The following is a 20,688-nucleotide window of genomic DNA, read 5'->3' on the forward strand; positions in this document are numbered from 1 at the left end:
TTTCCAAATGTAAATGAATGTAATTTTTAAAATCAAATTACAAAAATATATGTAGTTTGGTTTCACTATAGAAATGAAAATAGCATGTTTCCACATGCATTTGTGTGTGAATTTGTGTTTGTTATATCTATATGCCCTGCAAATATAGATGAGCAAAACAGCTCTAAGGATTGTTTCTTGTGATGGCATTTTGTGTGATTTTTATTCTTTATATGTATTTTTTCCCATATTCTCCAAAATTTCTCAAATAAATGAAAGACCAATTTAAAGCAAGTTATAAATAATTTATAAACAATTCTATTTTATAAGAAAACGATTTAATGTAACTACTTACTATACTTTGTAAATGTAGAAAAACAGGTAATAAACTACTATATTCATACATGTAGAAATAAATGTAGAAAACTGTTTAATATAACTATTTACTATGGTTCATTGACATAGTTGGTTGTACTCAGAGATGGAAGTAAACAGATAAAATATTTCTGAGTATCAAGGTCAAAGATGATGTTTATATCTTATTCCTTTTTTGCTTGACTGTTCTTATAATAATATGTAGTCAAGAATGTATTCTCATTTTGCTTATAATCAGAAAAGAACCTCAGGATATGAATTATTTAAAATTCAGAGAGATCCTTAACTGGGAGAAAAACCTATACGCTTTCCTTTGTGTACGGGAATTTTCCACATTTGAAACACACATTTCGCCATGAGAAATTCATCAGATGACACTGTTCACAATCCCAATCCCCCTCTCTGCGCTTGATGCCACATCTTGTTGAGTGAGAGGAGCCAGGCTTTGGCTTAAACCATTCTGGCAGAAACTTCCTGGTATGGAGTCGCTTACCCTTCCAGCTAGACCCAGCATAACTCCCAGGAGAAACTACCACAGTTTCCCTTGCAGTTTCTGCTGGAAGGAAGCTAGGCAGGAATGAGCTAAGGGAGGGTTCAGACAGACTAAGAGGTAGCAGTGGACTAGCCTGGCTCCAGTCCTCCAAGATACCAGAACAAGAAAAAACGGTTACCTTCTGGTCATTCTCACTAACAGAAATCAAATTTTCCTTTTCTTCTCCCTCTACATCAGAAGCAGTAATAGTAGCAGCTGTGGCTGCTGCAGCCTCTTGACCTGATTCCCCCACAGTTTCCTCCCAAGTCCAATCAATTCCTATGTCTTGAGCAAATGCAAACTTGTTTAATGTCTGTGTCTCATTTCCATTCTCCTCTTCTTTCATTACTTCCTGCCCCTGAAATGGAGTGCTTAATACCTTAAGAAGCTCACTTCTGAGTAAATTTCGTTCCCCTTCTATTCTATGAAGGATTATAAGGCTTTGTTGTAGTTGAAACTGAGCTTTCTCCCTTTCCTTTTGTTGAGTATCCCTGAGTCTATTTACCATTCCTATCAGCACATTAATGAACAGTTTTTGTTCATCTACCTGTTCCTGCAGCTTCATTACCTTTTCTGTGTACTCTTTCTTCTGCTTCCTGGCCAAGCGCACTGCCAGGGCCAGGGCACTCCAGGCACAAGACTTCTTAATGGATTCCGGAATTGCTGAGTCAGTCAGGATGGCCTGTAACTTCTTCTCCAATTCACCCCAGGTCTTGCTTGTCTGCATTGTATAGATGTCTGCACTAACTCCATTTCGAAGTATTTGCTCATTTATAAAATCTACAACCTCCCTTTGGTAGAAGCCACTGGCTGGGTCATTAAAATTCACAGCCATTCTAACTACCTCTCTCTGCTCTGTTTTGCCTCACAGAACCAGACGGCTGGCAACCAAATGAAACCCTCTCAACTCTGAACTTTTGACCTCTGAGTTCAACAGCTCCTCATGGAAAGTCAAACGCCATCTAGTGGGGTGAGGGTTTATTTAAGTTTATACTTAGCTACTTAAGAGCTGTATTCATTAGAGGGCTGGGGTTGTGGCTCAGTGGTAGAGCACTTGCCTAGCATGTGTGAGGCACTGAGTTTGATTCTCAGCATCACATATAAGCAAATAAAATAAAGGTCCATTGACAACTAAAAAAATATTTTAAAAAATCCTTGGGCTGGGGTTGTGGTTCAGTGGTAGAGCACTTGCCTAGCATGCGTGAGGCACTGGGTTTGATTCTCAACACCACAAATAAATAAATAAAGGTCCATTGACAACTTAAAAAATATTTAAAAAAAGAACGATTCTTGAGAAAGTCAATGAATTTAACCATTAGGAGGTACATGCAAATATTAAAACCTAACACAAAATTAAAAGCCCAGTGAAATATTTATCTCAGGCAGCTCAGTCTGGTAGTGAATATAGATATACTAAATTGAATTGGGCAATACTTGTTTTAAAATATTATGCTAATTATAGTATTTAATAATATTAATTTAATACACAGTAACACTTTTTTTGGTACTGGGGATTGAACAGAGGGTCACTTAACCACTGAACTATATCCCAACCTTTTTCATTTTTTATTTTGAGGTAGGATCTCTCTAAGCTGCCCAGGCTGGCCTCAAATTTGTAATCCTCCTGCCTCAGCCTCCTGAGTAGCTGGGAGGATTACAGGTGTGCACCACTGCACCTAGCCACAAGAACTATTTTTGATGATGAATGTAGGTCATCATTTATGTGCTACAGATAATACAAACCATATTTTACCAAGTGAGATTTAATTTGTGTAGAGTAAAATTTGTATTTTTAATAGGTAATATTACAATAAATATTTATTATATTTTTAGAGCCAGGCATTTTGTTAGATGGAAGGAGATATACAGATCAATGAGACATAATTCCTATGCCATAGAGGCCTATTTTCTACTACCAATTTGAACAGTATATTTCAGATAAGCCTGTTGCAAATAAAGTGCAAACCTCAGAGAAAAACTCCCCAGCATTATTATTAAGAATAATATATAATCAATAATATCTGATTCTTGGCATTTCTGCTTCACATATGAGATACACAAATTGCTTATTCTGGAGTTACATAAATACAATGGGGAATTGCCAATATCAATGAGACACTTTAAATCAAGTAGAGAACTGAACTAGACTCTGAAACAGAGATGTTTCCTATCAGCACAATTTCTCCTAAGAAAAACAATAAAACTAGATTAAATATGTAAAGCATTTAACTATGAAATCATACTTCATATCTCTTTTTCAACATTAAAGATCCCAAAATGCTAAATAGCATACAGCACAATAAAAATGTAAAAAATGTAATATATTGCCACTTGGGAAGTTCAGAAAAAAAGAGTTTATTTAAACATCTTTGTTTATTCAAAACAACATTTTTTATTAAATCTATTTAAGTTACTTATATTTATTTTTATTTATTTTTAACTAGTACATAAAAAATCAAATTTTACATACTAATGGGGTACCCTGTAATGTTTTCATACATGTATGCATTGCATAATGTTGAATTCAGGTTAAACATATGTACCTCCTCATAATTACATCACTAATTTATGGAAAAAACTCAAAATCTTTTCCTTTAGCTTTTTAAAATGTGTAGTATATGATTGTTATTTATGGTAATCCTATTGTGTGACATCACATTGGAACTTCTTACTACTGTCTTAATTATAACTTAATACTCATTGATCAAAATTTTCCCATCCCTTAGTCCCCAGCCTCTGCCATTCTACTCTCTGCTTCTATGAGATCAACTTTTTTTTAGATCCACATGGGTGTAAAATCATGTGAAAATACCTTGTATTTCTTTTGCAGGTATATACTTTTACCAAGGTATTGCAAATATCTTTTCTCTTTCATTATTTTTATTAGACTATTATAATTATATGGAGTATTATGGTTTATTTTGACAAAATAATACATGCAAGGGTTTTGATTTTATCCCTGTTCACCCCCTTTTGCTTCCCACCTCCCTCCCCCTATTCTCTCTTTTCTCCTCTATTATATTCCTTTCACTCCTTTATTTTTTTTTCTTTTTTGGGGGAATACCAGGGATTGAACTCAGGGGCACTCAACCACTGAGCCACATCCCAACCCTATTTTGTATTTTATTTAGAGACAGGGTCTCACTGAGTTGCTTAGTGCCTCACCATTGCTGAGGCTGGCTTTGAACTCAAGATCCTCCTGCCTCAGCCTTCATAGCCACTGGGATTACAGGTGTATACCACCACGCCTGGGCTCCTTGATTCATTCATTCATTCATTCACTCATTTAGTGGTTCTGGAGATTGAACCCATGGCCTTGTGCTTGTAAGTCAAGAACTCTACCAACTGAGCTATATCTCCACCCCCTTTATTTTTGATATCAAAATATCAATTTTCTGCACAAACATTAAGGTGGAATTCTTTCTTTTTTTCACTATTTTTAGTTTATTTTTAAATTGTATTATTTATTTTATTTTTAAATAATAATAATTATTATAATAATACCAGGGATTGAACCCAGGGACACTTAACCACTGAGCCATATCCACAGCAGTTTTTATGTTTTATTTAGAGACAGGGTCTTACTGAGTTGCTTAGTGTCTTGCTTTTGCTGAGGCTGGCTTTGAACTCATGATCCTCCTGCCTCAGCCTCCTGAGCTTCTGGGATTACAGATGTGTGCCATGCTGCCTGGCTTCACCATTTATTTTTAAAGGGGTTTATTTTTCTTTGGGTCCAAAGAACTAGAAATGCCAAGACGAGAAGGAAGAAAAGGGGGCTTGTGATATGGCTCAAGTGGTAGCATGCTTGCCTTGCAAGCATGAGGCACTGGGTTTGATCCTCAGCACCACATAAAAAAATAAAATATTGTATTCACATAAAACTGAAAAATAAATATTAAAAAAAAGAAGGAAGAAAAATTCAGAGCAATGAACTTCCCTCTGAAATCATTTCAGCAGTGGTATCAATCATTTCTGGAAGCAGACAGAAGGGTAGAAATGTGAGTTTTGCACCCATAGAGAGCGTCATTAGGGAATATAAAAACTATTGGAGTTTGTGTGAAGACTGGATGGAGGAGTCCCAGCACATGATCAATTTCTTATGTCATTTGCTAAATCCTGTAGCTGCATTACATGAAAGCTTAAAGACTTAAATGGACAGTCCCTTGTCATGGGTGGAGTTATGTAAAAACAGCTTCTGAGATAAAGGTAAGGATACAGAATGTTTCTTAAAGGTCAATACCTCTGAAGGTGTAAGGGACATGATTGAGCAGAGGGAGAAGTCAGACTGCAATGCAGGCCCCTCAAGCATTTCCCAACTCAATTCATTTCTCTGGAAGTATTACCCATGAGAATCATCACCTTATAATAGTCTGAAATGGTCAGGTCTTTGTACCTCCACCTCACTTAATCACTGGATATGAGCAGCCTTGAAATAGTATAGATACTTAGAAGGAGAAAGTTAATGAAATGGATTATAGTGTCTGCCATAATCAGTCCTCTCTTTCCTAGTTCCTTCTCACTTTCAGCTATCATATCTGCTGGAATTGTGGTTTACCTGAGAGCAGAGTCCAGGCAATTTGGTTTCTATATATCTATATCCTTCCCTCTCCTATTATGTAATAACAAATCCTGATGTTCACGTGTTAATTACCCCAAGACGGTGACTCCTGTTCTTGTTTCCTGAACTTTGGATTAAATGAGACCAAAACACGCAGTTGTCAGTGATAGCTTATAACTCAATAGGACTTTTGCTATATCTTCTGGAAAATATATGTCCCCTTTAAAGATCAGGACTTTCAGTCCATCAGATAACTGAGTTGTGAAGATTGGGTGCAAAAATGCCCCAGTGGATTTTTTGGGAGTGTGGGTAAATGGAATTATTTCTGCTACCACACTTCGGTTCTCAGACTCATGTATCTTTCATATTGGGGGATAGGAAAATACATTGATCCTGGAGTATGACACCCTCAACCTTGCAGATCATTGCCTCTGAGCTGGTGATTTAGCTGCATCTTCAACAGATTATTAGAATAACTTAAGTGTAGAAGCTTCTGGGTAGTGAACCACATTATGTGACTAATGAATTCTACATTATTGTTGCCGTGAAATGGGTCCACTGGACTGATGCAATACTATATTGGATCAAACATTTTGTAAGCTCCTGGACTATGGCACCAGCCTTGTAGGAAAGAAAGACAAATTATGTCTGGAATACAAACTGATTACCCTTTCAGGATGGGAAAACCCTAGTGTAGTCAATATGCAAAAAAGGAATCAGTTGGCTGGTCACTGTGGCCCACGCCTGTAATCCCAGTGGCTCAGAAAGCTGAGGCAGGAGGATTGCGATTACAAAAACAGCCTCAGCAAAAGTGAGGTGCTAAGCAACTCAGTGAGACCCTGTCTCTAAATAAAATACAAAATAGGGTTGGGGTGTGGCTTAGTGGTCAAGTGACCCTGAGTTCAATCCTGAATACCCACCCCCCTCCAAAAAAGGAATCAGTTGGCCTCAAGTAATTAAGCCAAATCAGGGCCTCAGTTTTTACTTCCACTGCATAAAAGTTGAACATTTGCCAGTAACAGTGAATGTATCAATCTTAGTACATGTGTATCTAGGGCTCCTACATAGCCTCCATCTCTATAACCATGGCTACTTTTCTCCTGTGCTCATTGTGATGGCACTGGCCTGGTTGATGACTGTAGGGCATCAATTGCTGCCCGATTCCCGGTCTCGGGGCCACACATTTGGCTGGGATGGCACCTGGCGATTAGCCAGGAGGCAGTGCTGTGGGTGGTGACAGAAAAAACAGACCATCTCCAGGATAGGTCCAGGACTATTCCGCACTTGTGGACAGCTCGTGCCTTCCCTTACAGACTATGGGATGGGTGTACATGTGGACTCACTCCACCCCTCTGACCTTTATCCTGATTGGCTCCTGTGCAGTACATAAGCTGTGTGTACTTCCTCAATAAATGAGATCCTGCTTCGACTCATATCCCTGGCGCAGCTGATTGTCCTCCTGCGAGGGAGGGCTGCGTGTGGGCTGCCAGTCGACCTTTACCTCTCTTGGCTCCTCTTGGTCGGGGCGTACTTTCCCCGCTTCTCTGGCCGGTCAGGAGGAGACGGGGCTAAAACCCCGACATCTGGCGCCCGAACAGGGACACCGAACACTGATGCCGAACATAGATGCAGAACACGGACACGGAACAGGGACACAAAGGAAGTATCGGCGAGCCAAGCCAAGCGAGTTTCAAGGTAAGGGTATCCCTGGAAAGATAGGGCAATCTTATACTAAGTACGACGACCTGGACTGTGAAGCCATTGTTAAGGAGCCTCTTGGGTTACAGCAAGTCAGTCCTCTAGCTTCCCAGGAGGAGAAAAATTTAAAACCTCACTCTGACAATGGCCTCCTAGATCCTTTTGATCCCTGGCCTGGTCCTCTGGGTTGCACATCAAGTGCTCCTGTCCCGGAACACGTGGTAGAGAGTCGGGATGGGGAGTGGCCTCCGCCATATTATCACCTCTACCCCCATGGAAATTCTCTGCCCTCTGGTGCAAACCTGGAAAAGCCGGGTAAGCTGCCATCTTGTATGGCTTTCCTGGTAAATGCTAACCCTGGGGGCAATAGACCGGCCTTATGGTATCCCTGGGAGGCCCAAGATTTGAAAGAACTCAAAAAGGCCGTCTCTGAGGATGGACCTAATTCACCCTGGGCCGAAACCATCCTCCAGGGTCTGGCCCACCAACAGTGTACCACCCAAGACTGGAAAAACTTAACCAAGGCCGTGCTTCCTGGTCCCCTCTACCTGAAGTGGTGTGCTTTTTTAATGAGGAGTGCCACCCTCAGGCTGAGAGGAATCAGGCTGTTAATCCCTCGGTTCCTGTAACTTATGGGATGCTGTCAGGGTCCAGTGATCAATTTTCCACAGGCCTTTAGCAGACTGATATCCCTGCCCCCTACCAGGAGCAAGTATGGGCTTTAGGACTGGTGGCATGGAAAAAGTTGGAGGAAGGCCCCTCAGAGCCTCCGATAGCAGGAATTACTCAGAGGGCTACCGAGGATCTTGCCACCTTCATCGAGAGGGTGGAAAAGAGCCTCCAAAGGAAATTCCCCCCAGGGCCCCTTCGGGACCAGTTTGTCAAGATGCTGGTCTGGTAAGGGATGACCACAGACCACAAATTAGCCTGTGCGTGGATGAAGGACAGATCTATGGGGAGATGGATAGTGGCCTCTAAGGATGTCGGTACTCAAACCCACCAATCACAGTTGTTGGTCGCAGCCTTGTAGGCCCAAACGGCTTCGCTTGCTGAGGCCCTTACTACTGCCCTCGCCTCTTCCAGTGGCGCCGGGAAAGGGGTTTGTTATGGATGTGGTCAACAGGGCCACTTCAAGAGAGAGTGCCCTATAGGCCAAATAAGACCCGGTGCCCTGCAGGGGCATCCCTCAGGTTGGACTAAGGGCAAACTCCACCTAAGAAGCCTTGCCCCCAGTGTAGAAAGGGATTCCATTGGTGGAGGGATTGTAAGTCCAAATTTGATATTGATGGGAAGCCTTAAACTAATAACGGGGCGCCCTCCAGCCCCGTCACCCAAAGGAGGCATGCCGCCTAGTGGCCTGCCTAGGGCCCACTGGACAGTCCCAATAATCCTGGGAACTAGGCCAAAAATGGACATCTTCATAGCAGGAAAAAAGTTCCACTGCTTGATTGACACTGGAGCGAATTGGACAGTATTAAGGAAAGAGGAGGTTCCCTCACAATGGAAGCTGATTCCCGGACCTCAGTTATTGGGGGTAGGGGGAGATACAAGGTCTGAAGAAACCAAGGATTTGCTTACTTGTAAGGATGTAGATGGGAGTCAGGGAGAGGTATGCTCTCTGGTGGCCTGACAGCTAATCTGCTGGGACAGGATATTTTGGGGGAAGCTGAGGTGTTCATCCCCACAGATCACAAAGGGATATATGACGATATCCTAGAGGAAGAGGAGTGCCAACAACAGTTTGGCCCATTGGGTCCCCTTAGCAATTACTGAGGGGATCCACTTTTTGAGACATTGAGGCAAAACACTCCTGCATCCTGTGTGAGGCCTCACCCCCAATCCTAAAGGCCACTGTTCCTACCATCCCTGCCATTCAATAGCTTCCAGACCCTCTAGTGTGGATGAACAGTGTCCACTTCCCCTAGATAAACTACAAAAGCTAAAGGAGATAATATCAGAACAATTGACCCCAGGGCATATGAGGCCCTCCCTGAGCCCTTGGGATAGTCCTGTATTTGTCATACAAAAGGCCACGGGGAAATGGAGAATGTTACAGGACCTAAGAAAAGATTTAATGAGCTGATGATTCCTGTTGGTGCCCCCTTGCGAGGGCTACCCTGGATCCCCTCCATCCCTCGGGATTTGACTCTCATTGTGATTGATATCAAGGATTGCTTCTTTTCTATTCCCCTTGATCCCCAGGACTGCGAGAAGTTTGCCTTCTCCCTGTTAACTTCCAGGGGCCAGACCAAAGATATGAGTGGGTGGTGTTGCCCCAGGGCATGGCTAACAGTCCAGCTTTTTGTCAACATTATGTTTCACAAGTCCTGCAACCCCTTTGGAGGTGATCGGATATAATTCTATATGTTTACATGGATGACATCATTATTGGGGTGGTGGACACCAAAGCATTAGGCTCCACCTATAAGGAACTCCGGACTCTCTTACAAAAGGGAGGATTACATGTATCTAATGACAAGGTTCAGTCCTTACCCCCTTTTAAAATTCTAGGGGCCGAACTTAAGATCGACTCTATCCCCTTAAGTCTCAATTACTTTTCCAGTCATCCTATACCTTGGTGGAATTACAAAAACTGTTGGGCGAACTCAACTGGTTGGGGCCTTGGCTTCACCTGCCTACAGAAGACCTGCTTCTGCTTTTCGACTCTTTAAGAGATAAAGTCCCCACAGATGTCATCACAATGACTCCATGGCATCAATTGATATTCCAAAAGATTCAGTCAGCCTTAGATGCAGCACAATTGGCTCACTATAGGCCCCAATGCCCCCTCTGTCTTTGGATCCTCCCTGGCTCGGAGCTTTCTTCCGCCACCATTACCCAGTTAGGTGAGCCTCTTCAATGGATACATGCGTCTGTGGGAGGGGCCCCTAGGGTCTATTCCCAACTTGACCAGTTGGCTGATCTGATAGTTAAGGGTAGGGATATTTCCCTGAGACATTATGGGTGGGATCCTGATGTGCTAGTAGTCCCCTACCGGTTGTCGGACTTTGAATGGGTCAGAAGAAACCATAGTCGGGTATCCAATGCCTTGGAGGTTTTCATGGGAAAGGTGGATTGTCATTATGGTACTTTGAGATGGGTGACGTCATTCTCGAGATTAGGATGGATGCCCCCCATACCTTTTCCCACCAGACCCCTCACTAAATGTCTTTACTGATGGGGGGAAAGGCAGGATCTGCCGCCATGGTGTACTCCGCCTCTTCCCCTGCCAGTGAAGGAAAAAGTACCCACTATTTTAAGCCAGTTATGGGATTTGCACAATTTAAGGAACTATATGCAATTGCCCTGGCCTTGACCCATCTCCATGGACCAATGAACTTGTTTTCTGACAGCCTATATGTAGTCAACTTGTTATCAACTCTAGTGTCAACATATATTAAGTTGGACAAAAACCCAATTACTCCTCTGATGATTAAAGTCTGATCCTTGTTAAAAGAGCGGGCTGAGCCGATTTTTCTGCAGCATCTCAGGGGACACCAAGAGTTACCCAGAATCTTGACACAGGGGAAACAAATGGCTGATCGATTGGCTACAAATGGGACTATCATAGCTACTGCTCAGTCTCAACAGAACCTTCAGATGGCTCAAGGACTTCATGAATTTACTCACTTAAACTGGAGAGGGTTACATCAAAGATTCCCCCTGATTCCCATAAAAGATTTAAAAAAGATCATAAGGACATGTAAATCATGTAATGCCATTTTTACAGGTCCCACCTCTTCAATCCCCTGGGGTCAACCCCAGGGGCCTCAGACCTAATGTCGTCTGGCAAACTGATGTGACCCACTATGCACCTTTTGGAGAATTAAAATATATATTTATGTCTATAGATACTTATTCACATGCTTGTTGGGCAACTGCTCAGTTGGGCGAAAAAGCTCGACACACTGAGAGCCATTTCCTACAATGTTTTGCCATTTTGGGATTACCCCTTCAGGTTAAGACAGACAATGGGCCCTGCTTTGTGAGCAAATCATTAGAAAAATTCTTCCAAACTTGGAATATTAAACACACCACTGGAATACCATACAATCCAAAAGGTCAAGTTATAATTGAGAGACATAAAAAGACCTTAAAAGACCAACTAATACAATATAAAGGGGGAAACAACCCCCATGACCAATTAAGGACAGCCATGCTTACATTAAATATTTTAAATTTTTCCAAAGACCAACCTCTAACTGCTTTCCAGAGACATTGGTCTAATCAGACACATTATTTAAAGGTAGAGGTCCAATGGAGGGACTCTCTTACTGGATCATGGCACGGTCCTGATCCCCTCATCAGTGCAGGGATGGGATTTGGGTGTGTATTCCCGCATGGAGAGCCAAGTCCAATTTGGGTACCTGCTAGAGATCTAAAATACTGTTCACAGGAACAAAAATTATTACCCAAGAGCACCCCCTCTTGAGGTAGGATTCTTTATTTTCTCATTTGTAGGAATGAAAAGACAACTCTGTATGCTTTTCCTGGTTATGACCAGACTTCTCAGGGTCTCCCTTGTGGCATTCATCATGGCCATGGAGATGTGCTGGCCTCAGTGCACCATGTTATCAGCACTACCTCCAATCTCAACTCGATTCCTTGGCTGCGGTAGTCCTCCAAACCTGCTTACCGCCTGAGAAGGAGGACTATGTCTATTCCTACAGGAGGAGTGCTGTTTCTACTGGGCTCCTCCAGTTTCTCAAGGACCCAGCCAGAGCTGTTCAACTGATGGTGGTCAGGCAGCAATACGCCATCTTACAAGATACTGACTGTGAACCCTATGAGGTTGGCCATGGCCCCTACCGGGATGTGCAGATGTAAGCTGGGAGCAGAGCCATCTCTCTTCCTTGAGGCTTCCCATTGGGCCTGATTAGGCCCTGCAGGTAGGATTGCCCAAAGAGCTAAAGTGGTAGTCAATGACTGGTAAGATCCCCAGAGAGGGACAACCTAAGACAGGCACTCTCTCGAGTAAGGCAAATACCTGCTAATAAAATGAAAAGGGGGAGATGTAGGGCATGACTTTCTGTCCACTTCCCAGTCTCGGGGCCGCACATGTGGCTGGGATGGCGCCTTGCGATCAGCCAGGAGGTGATGCTGTGGGTGGTGACAGAAAAAACAGACCACCTCCAGGGTAGGTCCAGGACTCTTCCGCCCTCGTGAACAGTTCGTGCCTTCCCTTACAGAATATGGGATAGGTGTATACATGGACTCGCTCCACCCCTCTGACCTTTATCCTGATTGGCTCCAGGGATACCCTTACCTTGAAACTCGCTTGGCTTTCCACATAAACTGTATTTATTTACTTATTTACTTATTTTGGACACTGGGGATTAAACACAGGGGCATTTAATCACTGAGCCTCATCTCAGCCCTTTTTCATGTTTTATTTAGAGTCAAGGTCTTGCTGAGTTGCTTAGGGCTCCCTAAATATCTGAGGCTGGCCTTGAACTTAAGATCTTGTCTCAGCATCCTGAGCCACTGGGATTACAGGTGTGTGCCACTGCGAACAGCGTAAACTATATTTTAGAGTAACAAAAGTCAAAGAGTAGAAATTATTTACATAAAAATTTCAATCAATAATTGCAGGTCATAAAATCACCAATTTATAATGTCTAATGAAATAATGAATCTAGGCAATAGTCATCAACAGATGTTAGAACTATTAAGTAGGATGAGGAAAATTTATAATATGGAGCCCAGATTGACAACATCTGAATAAATTGATCAAATTCCACATCACTAAAATTGGTACATATGGACATCATTGTATTTCATAAGATATAGTAATAAGAAGTATACAAAACCTGTGAAGTATTGTGCTAAAAATGTTGGAACTGAATCTAATCTATCTTTTAGCTCTAACAAATAGTTTATAGTAGACCAATAAAGATCAAATTAACAAATTGAGGAGGCAATCAGACAAATACTTAATACAAGTTCTTCCATAGGTAAACTCCTCAGTTTTTTCCAACAAATCAATAGAATAAAAATAAACTGGAAGCTGGGCATCGTGGCACACCTTTAATCCCAGCAGCTTGGGAGGCTGAGGCAAGAGGATCATGAGCCAGTCTCAGCAACAGTGAGGCATTAAGCAACTTAATGAGACCCTGTCTCTAAATAAAATACAAAATATGGGATGTGGCTCAGTGGTCGAGGGACCCTGAGTTCAGTACCCAGTATAAAAAAAAAAAAAAACAGTACAAAATAAATAAATAAACTAGAGCTGGGTGCAGTGGCATATGCCATATTCCAGTGGCTTAGGAGGCTGAGGCAGGAGGATGATGAGTTCAAAGCCAGCCTCAGTAATTTACTGAAGTTCTAAATAACTTAGTAAGACCCTGTCTCAAATTCAAAAAAAATAGAGCTGGGGTTGTGGCTCAGTAGTACAGCACTTGCCTAGCATGTGTGAGGCACTGGGTTCGATTCTTAGCACCACATATAAATAAATTAGTAAATAAAATAAAAATTTTTTTAAAAAAATTAAAAATAAATAAAAAGGGTTGGGGATGTGACTCAGTGGTTAAGTGTTCCTGGGTTTAATTCCCACTATCAAAAACAAACAAAAATAGAAAGAGAGAAAGAGAGAGAGAGAGAGAGAGAGACAGACAGACACACTAATGCCTAAATAATAACAGACAAATGCTACATAACTTGACTTTGGCTTTATCTGGATTCTAATCTGAATAAATAAAAAGAAATTACACTAGTAGCAGAAATTATACTAGTTGTATTTTATGACTATAGTATAACATTAGAAATTAATAGCAGTGTGAAAAATATATAAAAAACTTTGAAAAACTTAATTGATAATTAAAATATGGAGTAAAAAATGAAATCTATTGAGAAAATTTAATAGAATTAAATACCTGTGTAACAAAATAAGAAAAAGTAAATAAATTAACTAAGCTTTCAACTGAAAAACACCAAAATAAATTTGATGAAAATATAAATTAATTTAGTATCAAAGCAGAAATCCATGAATTGAAATAAAAATAGTATGGGCTGGCATTGTGACTCAGTGGTTGAGCACTTGCCTCACATGCGTCAGGCACCGGGTTTGATCTCCAGCACCACATTAAAAGCATAAATAAAATAAAAGATATTGTGTCCATCTACAACTTAAAAAAGAAATTAAAATAGTAAAATTCCTGAATAAATGGAAATTAACACTTGAAGCTCTCAACCATTTGAAAAAAAAAAATACTGATATGTGCTACAACATGGATGAACCTCAAAAACATTATGCTGACTGAAAAAAATCTACTTAACAAAGGACAACATATTGCATGATTCCATTGCATTTATATAAATTGTTATTATCCAAAAAGAGATTAGTGGTTTTATAGGATAAAGTTAAAAAGAGAGATTTAATGCAAGTGGCATAAGAGATCTTACTGGAGTGATGGAAATGTTCTGAAGCAGGATTTTAGTGATGGCCAAACAACTCAGTTTACTAAAAATTATTGAATTGTATACTCAAAATGGGTAAATTTTATGGCATGTAAATTATATATTCATAAAATCATTTTTGAAAAAAAATGGTTTTTCAATTGTACACTTGATATATTAAGTTCATCAGGAATGAGGAGTAGCTCTAGTAGAATCAAATGGTTCATGTGTTTTTTCAGTATTAATTAAAGGTTAAATAGTTAATCCAGGGAACTTATGAGCAAAGAGTGTTCACTGTGAAGAGAAAATGCAAATGCTCTGAGACAGTTGTATGCTTCGCTTGTTCAAGAACTTCAGGAAGTCCAGTATACCTGCAGTGGAATGAGAGAGTAAAAGAATGGTGACAGAAGAGGTAAGAGTGATGGCAAGGATTCATATCATGTAGATACTTTTTAGGTCACTGTTAGGACTTTGTTTTATTATCAAAGGGAGATTAGAAGATATAGGATGATTTATGCAGAGGAATGAAATAATTTGATTTAAATTTTAAATATATCACATTAGCTGCTATTCGAATAACAGATTACAGGTGCCAAGGGCAAAATTTAGGAGACCACTTAGGAGAGACTACTGCAATAATCCAGTTTAGAGATCATGGAGCTTAAAATTTTCTCCCCTTTTTACAAACTTGTATTGTCCCCTATTACCTATTCTATCAAGTCCAAAGTCCTCTGTCAAAGAATGTCAAATCAATTCAGTATTCAAAAAACAAAAGCTAAACTAAGTACAAGGTATTGTATTATGAAGGGATTAGTACACCTACTTACAAAAATTCTGTGACTATAGCTGACCCTATTGTCAAAAAATGTACACCAGTAAATCCTAGAATGTTGGATTAAATGCAGCAAACATCCTTTATATAAATATTAGCTAAGGTTTGCGAAAAAGGAGATGAAGCCTATGGGGAAAAATGAAGAGGAATTCTGAAAACAATAAATATAAATGAACTGAAGCTTTTTGCTCAGGGTTGAGGTGTTGCAAGAAGGGATGTCCATATGGTAATAAAAAAGTGAAAGGGTTTGGATTTCAACAATCACTATTTGAGGAAAAAAGATGAAACATTGGGACTGAGGAAAATAAGATTTAGAACTGGATTCCCTGGAGAACGTGACAACAATTGGAGGGCTACATTATGGAGGAGACAGACAAGAAAAAAATTCCACCTGCAAATAATACATCAAATAAAGTGTGTGTATCCAGATTATATAAAAACTCAAAATTCAGTTATAAAAAACCAAACACCCCAATTAACAAATGGAAAAATGTTTGAATAGATATTTCATCAAATAAGATAGTTGGGGGACAAATAAGAATATGAATAGATATTTAAAATGATTATCATTAGGTAAATGCAAATCAAAACCACACAAGGGTTGTGGCTCAGTGGTACAGCACTCACCTAGCACGTGTGAGGCACTGGGTTCAATCCTCAGCATCACAAAAAAAAAAAAATTAAATAAAGGTAATGTGTCCAACTACAACTAATTAAAAAAAAAACACATGAGATATTGCTTCACATCTATTAGAACAACTAAAATTAAAAAGGCTAATAATACTAACTGTATTAGCTTAGACTGTCACAATAAAATACAATAGACTGGGTTAAACACTAGAAATTTATTTTCTCACAGTTCTAGAAGCTGGAAAGTCCAAGATCAAATTCCTGGTAAAGCTTTCCTTCCTGCTTGCAGATGGACACCTTCTCACACTGTCTTTATATAGTAGAAAGAGAGAAAGATATCTCACTTCCTGTTCATATAAGGCTAAAATCCTGTCATACTAAGATCCAATCCTGTCATTTAGTTTTCATTGCATCCTAAAAATCCTATGTTCCAATATAGTCATGTTGGGGGTTAGTGATACAACATATGCTTTTTTGGGTGGAGGACAATTCAGTTCATAGTACCAATTATTGAAGAGATTTGGAGAAATGGAAACAGTCATACACTGCTGGTGCGAAAACAGTTTGATAGTTTCTTAAGTTAAACATACACAAAATAGACTTGGTGGAGTAGGCCTTTTATCTCAGCAGCTCAGGAAGCTGAGGCAGGAGTATCGTGAGTTCAAAGCCAGCCTCAGCAATTTAGTGAGGCTCTAAAGCAACTCAGCAAGACCCTATTTCAAAATAAAAATAGATAAATAAACAAAAAAGGCCTGGGGATGTGGTTCAGCAGTAAAGCACCTCTGGGCTCTCTGTTTGGTACAAAAAAAAGTTAAAAATACACATACTTGGGCTGGGATTGTTGCTTAGTGGTAGAGTGCTTGCCTAACATGTGTGAGGCACTGAGTTTGATTCTCAGCACCACATAAAAATAAATAAAATAAAAAGTTTCATCAACAATTAATAGAAATATTTTTTTAAAAATACACATATTAAATTATATAGCCTTTCTATTGCTAGATATTTATGCAGTAGCAAAGAACATGCCCATGCAAAAAATGATATGTGAATATTCATAATAGCTTTATTTGTAATAACCCCAAACTGAAAATAACTCAAATATTCAACAACAGAGGCAGAGAAAAACTCTAGTATATCCATACCATCTCATGGAATACTGGGTGCTGAGTAATAAAAGGGAATGAATACATGTTACATGAGTCTCAAAATAACTATGCTGAATGAAAGAAGTCAGACCAAAAAAGAGTAATACTACATTAATTTATATAAAAGTCTGAAAATAAAAATCAACCCATATTGACAGAAGGCAAACAGTGGTTTCCTGGGGAGGGGGAGAAGAGGGAGCTATCAGAGAGAGTTATCACAAGAAGGCTTTTAGGGTGATACATATGTTCATAATCTTGAATGTGATACTAATTTCATAGGTTTAAACATGTTACATAAATAAAGGTAATGTGTCCAACTACAACTAATTAAAAAAAAACACATGAGATATTGCTTCACATCTATTACAACAACTAAAATTAATGAAAATGTGATTTTCATTTATATTCCCCTCACATGTGTTTAATGTTTATAGCAGCCTGAATGCAACTATGAACATCCAAAGCCTGATGGATTAAATAAATGGATGTTATTTAAGGATACACACATTGGTTATCAAACTGCAGAGGGAAACAAACTATTACTACAAAAATCAAAAGACTTGATTTCTGTCTGGGAGCAATAAGCTGGGAATGGTGATACATGCCTGTAATCCCAGAACCTTGGTAGACTGATGCAGAAAGATTGTAAATTCAAGTTTCAACAATGCCTACCTCACAAGAAAATAATTAAAAGGGCTGGGAATGTAGATCAGTTGCAAGGTACCCCTGGATTCAATCCTCAAAAAAGTCTCAAGTTATTTTGTGAAGGTTTAAAAACAAATTAGGATAAAATGTGGTAAACAGTTATAGTACCCAAACCTTGTGATACTTCAAAATGTATTTTCTTTATTTATACTTATTCCCAAGGAAATCTCACTAACTTTCATACTTTAAATATATATTATAATTCCCCAAATTTTATCTCTAGCTCCTCCTTTATTTTACAGAATTGTATATACAAATGCCCATTCACATTTGAAAGTCAAAAAGACATCTGAAAATGTTGTCCCTTGCCAGGAGTGGTTGTACACGCCTGTAATGCCAATGACTCAGGAGGTTGAGGCAGGAGGATTCGAGTTCAAAGCCAGCCTCAGAAATTGAGTGAAGCCCCATATAACTTAGGGAGACCCTGTCTCTAAATAAAAAATAAAAAGGGCTATAAATATTGCTCAGTGATTAATCTCCCCGCCCCCCAGTATGATCCCTGGAACCCTCCGCCAAAAGGAATACAAATAAAAATAAAATAATATCTCAATATCATATCAGCAAAATATTACAAGCATTCCTATTAAATTAAAAATGATAACAATCTTACTTAATTTTCTATACTATTATTTAATATGATCTTGAATCATCTAGATAATGTAATAAAACAAGAAAAGAAAGGAGAAGGAAGCTAAGTAGGGGACAGGAAGAACACAGTATGATCATGTGTATGATATAGTTAATATTAACTATGATATAGTTAATATTTTAGCTTACTTCTTATGGTATAATGAAATATCATGGACTAGGTAGATTAGAAACAACAAAACTTTATTTCTCTCAGTTCAAATGTCTGGGGAATCCAAGATGAAGGCTCCCAGTATCTGGAGAGAGCCTACTTTCTGGTTCAAGGATGTCTGATTTTCACTGAGTCCTCACATAATGTAAGGGGCAAGGAAGTTCTCTGGGATTTCTTTCTAAGGGCACTAATCTATTCATGAAGGCTTTGCCCTCATTATCTGAACATTCTCCAAAGGGGTCTCATCTCCAGATATCATCTCATTGGAGATTAGGCTTCTTCTTCTTCTTCTTTTTTTTTTTTTTTTTTGGTACCAGGGGTTGAACCTAGGGGCACTTAACCACTGAACCATATCCCCATATCTAAATTTTATTTAGAGGCGGAGTCTTGCTGAGTTGCTTATGGCCTTGCTGAATTGCTAAGGTTGGCTGGCTTTGAACTCACGATCCTCCTGCCTCAGTCTTCCAAACTGCTGGGATTACATGCTCGGTGGTATCTAGCCGAGATTAGGTTTCTGTATATGAATCTTAAAGAGACACATTCAATCTGTCATATTATTTCCACAGGCCTGGCAGAAGGGAGATTTTAAATATTATTCTTTGTACTTATCTATGTATACATATATATACATATGTGTGTGTATATATATATGCACATATATATATATATACATGCGTGTATATATATACATATTATATATAACATATACACACATTTATATATATATATACACATTATATATATATATATATATACATATATATACACTATGTGTGTGTGTGTGTATATATATATATATATATATATATATATATATATATATATATTAACCAAAACATGGAAATAACAAGGAAAAATATTAAGTAGTCTAAATTTAATTCCATATATCTACTGTCTAATTAAGGAGTTTTGGACATCTCTAATTTCAATTTATCCACATTTAAAACTAAATATTACACATTTGTTATCTAATTATCTTCCCAACTGCACTATCCACTGATTATTTTATCAACATTTTATGAAGGAGGTAACTGATATTAAGTTATTTCTTCAGGATGAAGCTTATCTTTGAACCCAGATCTCTATTACTGATGATTTAGCTACTAGTCCACATTGATTTAAAGGATAAAAATAAACAATATAATATTTTTAGACTTAATACATACTCCTGAAGTATACATGATATGTTTGGAACATAGATAAAGTTGAAATAATATGCATTTTTTTCTTTTCTGTATTTATTTTGCTGTACCGACTAGGCCCCATAGAACTTTACTGCCTCAGGAGGTGTTCATTTGCCTCAGAGAAGAGCCCAGGGAACCAATTCAATTGACCTTTGTTAAAACTTACTATTGATACCTCTCATTTTGGTGTTTCTTTTTCTTTAATTTTATTTTCCATTGAATAAAATTCATGTATTTTTCTGGTGTCAACCACGTTTCAATATATGTAAACAACATGAAATGATTAAATCAAGGTAATTAATATATCCATGATGACTCATATTTTGTAGTGAGACATATAAAATCAACACTATTATAATTTTAACATCTACATTATCATTAACCATGATCAGCATATTGTACCATAGATTTCCAGAAATTATTCCTCCTAACTGAAACTCTGAACCACTTTGACTAACATTTTCTCATTCTTCTCTCCTCCTAGTCCCTGGTAAATACCCTTCTATTCTCTGTTCCCATGAGTTTGAATATTTTAGATTCCACATCATATGCATGATCAGATAGTATTTGACTTTCTGTCTGGCTTATCTCATTTAGCATGTTCATCCATGTTCATCCATGCCATTGCAAACGGCAGGATTTCCTTTTTTTTAAGGCTGAATTGTATTTCCTGATGTGTACATACTACATTTTATTTTTCTATTTATCTATTTGTGAACACCTAGGTTGATGCTATAGCTTGGCTATTGTGAAGCATACTGCAATGAACATGGGAATAAAAGAGCTTGATTTCACTTCCTTTGGATATGTACCCAGAAAATAAATTGTTGGATCATAAGGTAGTTTTAATTTTTTG

At 38.8% G+C, this 20,688-nt stretch overlaps 1 protein-coding gene across 1 annotated transcript; it reads right to left on the minus strand.

Moving 5' to 3' along the window:
* Positions 1-653: 653 nt before the first annotated feature.
* Positions 654-1,721, minus strand: LOC114089778 (testis-expressed protein 13B-like). Its single transcript, XM_027931734.1, has one exon. It carries the CDS (start codon positions 1,719-1,721, stop codon positions 654-656), a length of 1,068 nt encoding a protein of 355 aa, XP_027787535.1.
* Positions 1,722-20,688: the final 18,967 nt, after the last annotated feature.

This window comes from Marmota flaviventris, chromosome X (genome assembly GCF_047511675.1).
Source record: "Marmota flaviventris isolate mMarFla1 chromosome X, mMarFla1.hap1, whole genome shotgun sequence".
Lineage (NCBI taxonomy): Eukaryota > Metazoa > Chordata > Mammalia > Rodentia > Sciuridae > Marmota > Marmota flaviventris.

Coding starts and splice junctions, on each gene's coding strand:
- LOC114089778 (XM_027931734.1), bottom strand. CDS start 1,721: ATGGCTGTGAATTTTAATGACCCAGCCAGTGGCTTCTACCAAAGGGAG.